The sequence below is a fragment of the Rhincodon typus genome, chromosome 36 (genome assembly GCF_021869965.1).
Source record: "Rhincodon typus isolate 14 chromosome 36, sRhiTyp1.1, whole genome shotgun sequence".
Taxonomy (NCBI): Eukaryota; Metazoa; Chordata; class Chondrichthyes; order Orectolobiformes; family Rhincodontidae; genus Rhincodon; species Rhincodon typus.
This window is the reverse complement of record NC_063367.1, coordinates 20,431,369-20,436,703: the sequence shown is the minus strand read 5'-3', so window position 1 is coordinate 20,436,703 and position 5,335 is coordinate 20,431,369. Positions and strand designations below refer to the sequence as shown.

General features: G+C 43.2%; 1 protein-coding gene across 1 annotated transcript in view; it reads right to left on the bottom strand.

Moving 5' to 3' along the window:
- LOC125487082 (vacuolar protein sorting-associated protein 33B-like) overlaps window positions 1–4,597 on the bottom strand; it is an 11,462-nt gene extending 6,865 nt beyond the window's left edge. The window contains exons 1-3 of the mRNA XM_048617058.1: window positions 4,111–4,597; window positions 2,808–2,904; window positions 959–1,036 (exon numbers count right to left, since the gene is read on the bottom strand). Coding sequence (XP_048473015.1) covers window positions 959–1,036; window positions 2,808–2,904; window positions 4,111–4,269 — 334 coding nt within the window. The 5' untranslated portion in view covers window positions 4,270–4,597. The remainder of the gene's footprint in view (window positions 1–958; window positions 1,037–2,807; window positions 2,905–4,110) is intronic.
- Between the last annotated feature and the right edge of the window lie 738 nt (window positions 4,598–5,335).

The window sequence follows — 5,335 nt, the reverse complement described above, 5'->3', positions numbered from 1 at the left end:
CCATCCCCGCCTCTTCGACCTGTTTGTTTCCTCTCCACCTATCCTCTCCTCTATCCCTCTTCTATCCGCCTCCCACTCTCTCCCTATTTATTTCAAAACCCCCTTCCCCTCCCCCTTTTCTGATGAAGGGTCTAGGCCCGAAACGTCAGCCTCTCTGCTCCTATGATGCTGCTTGGCCTGCTGTGTTCATCCAGCCCTGCACCTTGTTGTCTCGGATTCTCCAGCATCTGCAGTTCCTACTATCTCCCACAGAATCATATGTGTTTCAATAATCACCACAATAGTGTCAATAGCATGTTCAACCATAGTGGTACAGTGGGTAACATTCTGAAATAAGTCAAATCTCGTAGGTTCAAGCCCCAAAATGGACATTTGAGCACACAATATTCCTTCTTTTCCACCGATCATCCTCTTTTCTGAAAACCCATCACACTTCAATTTCCGAGAGAGTAGGAACTGCAGATGCTGGAAAATCTGAGATAACAAGGTGTAGAGCTGGATGAACACAGCAGGCCAAGCAGCATCAGAGGAGCAGGAAGGCTGACGTTTTGGACCTAGACCCTTCTTGGCCTGCTGTGTTCATCCAGCTCTACACCTTGTTATCACAATTCAATTTCTCGTCAGTTCCAGAGAACAGTCATATTGAACTTGTAACGTTCACACTATTCCTCTCTCCACAGATGGTTCTAGACCTACTGAGTTTCTCCACACTTTCTGTTTTTATAGCAATACCCATTGGGCTGCAATGAGGGAGTACTGCGCTGTCAAAGCCTTTCTGATGAGGCATTAAACCACAGTTACCTTCTTAAGATGATGCAAAAGGCTGCACATGGCTCACACACATCCCACTGTCTACCTACCCACTCCCATTCTGCCTGCCATCAGCTCTAGTCAATTCTAAAGGACATTTACAGTTTACACACCATCAATAAATGCAACAAAGTGGAGACTCACTCACCGCATTTTATTCTGAACACATCATCCACAAGTCCCTCATACACAACTTGAGAACACATAGGAGTCACATAATCCACATCTGCAAAGAAAAGCAAATGGGTTCAAATTCAAGGCACAGCATGGTTTACTGATACACAACCCATTTACAGGTAGGCCTACCCCAGCAGCTGCATTAATTCTGGTTCAGCAGGTAAAAATGCTGGCTAGTGATTATTTTTGTGGGAATTGGGGGTCACTGGCTAGACCAGCCTTGTTGCCCATCCCCAAATCCCTTGAGAAGGTGATGGTTAGCCACCTTTCTTGAACTGCTGCAGACCACGTGGTGCAGATACACTCTCAGTGCTGTTATGAAGGAAGTTCCAGGATTTTTAACCAATGACGGTACAGGGACAGCGATATAGTTCTAAGACAGTATGATGTGTAGCTTGAAAAGAAACTTGCAGGTAGTGGTGTCCCCATGCATCTGCTGCTCTTGCCCTAATGAACAGTAGAGTGAAACAAAAAAAGAAATTGCTGGAAAAACTCAGGTGCGGCAGCACCTGTGCAGAGAAAACAGTTAACATTTTGGGTTGAGTGACCCTTCTTCAGAATGAGTGGTACAGTAAGTTTGTAAGGAAGTGTTGGAGGTGCGTTGGCAAGTTGTTGCTGTGCATTTTGTAAATGGCACACACTACTGCCACTATGGCTGGTTTGAATGTTGAAGGTGGGCTGCCAATCAAGCAGATGGCTTTGTTTTGGATGAGCTTCTTGATAACTGTCAGAGATTCACTCATCTAGGCAAGAGGGAAGGAGTCATCATACTCCTGACTTGTTTCTTGTAAAAGGCAGATATCCATTGAAGAGTCAGGAGGTGACTTACTCATTGCAGAATTCCCAGCATTTGGTTTGCTCTTGAAGCCACAGTATTCATGTGGCTGATCCAGTTCAGTTTCTGGTCGATAGTAACTCCTGTGATATTGTGTGAAGGAGCTTTACAAGTCAGGGAATTAGTAATGTTCAAGTTTGATGATTTTAACTGAAACACTAGTATACATTACAACTGTGCTTGGTGCCCCTTAGGAGCAACATTTCTTGGCCCTGATGATTTTCCAGCAACTCATGCAGAAAATTAAGCAGGTTATGCCCCTTCCATCAGGTGAAAAAAACATGAAAGGAGGCTTGTGGAATGCAAACAGCAACACAGACCAATTGAGAAAACGGTCTGTTTCCTTGCTGTTCACTGTGTCATCGACTTATCATAGAATCTCCACCATGTGGAAGCAGGCCATTTGGCCCATTTAGTCCACACCAACACACTGAATAGCATCCCACCTAGATCCAACCCACCCTATCCCTATAACCTTGCATTTCCCATGGCTAACCCACCTAGCCTGCACATCCCTGGACACGATGAGCAATTTAGCATGGCCAATCCACCCAACCTGCACAACTTTGGACTGTGGTAGAAAACCGGGGCGCCCGGAGGAAACCCCTGCAGACACGGGGAGAATGTGTAAACTCCACACAGACATCCAAGGCTGGAATTGAACCTGGCAACCTGGCTGTGAGGCAGCAGTGCTAACCACTTTGCCACTGTGTGCGCGAACAATGGCCAAATACTAGGTCTGCTGCGCCTGCGATGCTTTCTCACTACAGGGAGACAGTCTTCCTACCCTTACACCCAAGCAACGTCCCTGAGTAAGATATCAGAGGGCAGCTTGAGGAATGGTATCCCAGCCAAGGTCAGTGCCCACTTTATTGGCAGGAAGACACATGGCTCAAAACAAGTTGCCCCAGGGCAATTGGTCAATCGAAGCTACATTTTCAGTACTCATTTCTGCACATTACTCATTTCTGTTACATTGCAGCACCTCTGTCAAGAAAGAAAACTCGACCAATCTCAGCCTGATGTGGTTTAATTTCATTCTCTGAATCCTCCACCATCTCCTTCCACAGCTCGTAGGTCATCTAATCCAGAGGGTAAAAGAGAGAGGGAAGAGATTAAAGTATAATTCTACAAATGATCAGAAACCAAAACAGTACTTTTTGCATGTTTGATAGCAATTTTGCATTCATTAAAATGGGGGAGGACAGTGCTGAGTATGAAGTACTTCAGGGCAGATATATCACAAGGTTAAATAGAGCAAAGATCCCTCTACACTATCTCATCAAACACTCCAGGACAGGTACATCCAGCATTCTATTTAATTTTCTAACTGGCTGTGCAGGACTCTGAGGCCCATGTACTGCAGTGAATTCTGGAATTGGAAGTCAATGCCACCAGAGTGCTGACACTGATGACTGTGCGCGGAACACTGGAATGGGTGTGCATGTGTACAGCCTGGGTGGAAATATTACAGCACTGGGTTAGATTTGGAAGGAAATTCCCTCTACAATGTGCCCATTAAACATTCTCAGGGCAGGTACAGGATGGAATTAGATGGATAGTAAAGCTCCTTTTACACTGTTCCATCAGTTACTCCAACAGTAAATAATTCACAACATGGATACAGAGAAAAGCTCCTTTCTTTTGTCTGTACAAGACTCAGCCAAAAGTTCAGAACAATATGAATACTGGCCCTTTTGCACACTCAGAAATGTCTGTGCGTGACTCAATTAAAGACGCTGTGTACTGTGGACCTGGGAACACTAGGAAGTGGTCAGAGACCACGTTCAAAATGAATTCATACAGAATCCTTATAACTATTCTGAGGAAACCTTCCCTCCCGAAGTCTGAGTTAGAGTTACAGCCACAGCCAACATCCAAAAAATGGAAGGTCTCACAGTCTACTTAACTCAGTGATAGTGCCTTTACCTTTTATAGTCTGTGCAGGAATAAAGCATATTATCTGGACATGCACTTCAGTCTTGGTTCAATTCTCAAACCCTGACAAGTCTGTGCATGTGTGCTGGGAAGGGTAAAACTCAAAGTTACATCGTGACCTTTCATCCCTGCAATCTTGATTTCAAAGGAACGCTGATGGATGGCTGTAACAATTCAATACAGAATGAGTCCAGTGACACAAATGACAAGGTTCAAAAGATGAATAGGCTTGTGTAATTCTAACCAGCCATTTTTCCACATCCTTTCATCATCAGTAAACTAATGGTTCCACAGCAGTAATCAGATGAATTGTCCAATTAATAATTCATTGTCATTTCATGTTCCATTACCTTTGCACATCTGCCAATTCCGTAAGTCTTTATGAAAGGTCCAAACAGGGAGTACAACACATGTAGAGCCTTTGCCACCGTACAGTTCCATCGGTGGTCACCCTCCTGAGGGCAAACACATGCAAATATAAAGTACTGGACTCCTGTTGCAATAGCCATCTTAAAATGCAACCTTGGACTATGATATTAATTTCCCATCCCTCTCTGCTTTCAGAATGTGGTGGAGCTCCTTGAACTGTTATATTTAATAATGGAGTGTCTTATGAGGTCAGTTTAGGGAGCACGAGGGAAGAAGGAATAAAAAACACAGAACTTATAAATTGAGATGGAGGGTAGGAGAAGGCTTAATGAGAACATAAAATCTTACCAAATGGCATATTTCAGGCTGTAAGTCACTGCAGCATATGTGGCAGTGATTTTACCAATTAACCCATACACTTCCTCACATTCAGGCAGATAAAACAAAACCATTTCAAGACCTTATTCCCTCTTTTAAGAGGCTACTTAAACCCCAAGCCCCTCAATGATTAAGTTTTTTGTCAGCTACTTGGTGTCAGACTTTGTTTGATATCATTTCTGTATCGTGTCTTGGGACAATCTGTGAAGCTAAAGGTGCGAATGTGGGAAAATATGTCATTGCCCATTTTGACAAGAAGAATAAAAAAGCACATTGTCTAAATGGTGAGAGATTTCAGAGTTCTGAGATGAAGAATCCAGGTGTCCTACTGCATGAATAGTAAAATATTAGTATGCAGCGGGTACAGCAAGTAATTGGGAAAGCTAATAGAATGCTATCATTTATTGCACAGGGAATTTGATTACAAAAATAGGGAGATGATGCTTCAGTTATACAGGGTACTGGTGAGACCACATCTGGAGTATTGTGTACAATATTGATCTCCTTACTGAAGAAAGGACGTTAATGTGTTGGAATCAGTTCACACAAGGTTTACAACACTAATTTCTGGAATAGGCGGGTTGTCTTATGAGGAAAGGTTGCACAGGTTAGGTTTGTATCTACTGAGGTTTAATGAGTAAGAGGCTACTTGAGTGAAATACACAGAGACACTGAAAGGTCTTGACAGGATTGATGTAAATCAGATGTTTTCTCTTGTAGGAGAATCTACATCTAGGGGTAACTGTTTAAAAATCAGAGGTCACTCATTTAAAACAGAGTTTAGGTAATTATGTGATATAACACGGTGTAGAACTGGATGAACACAGC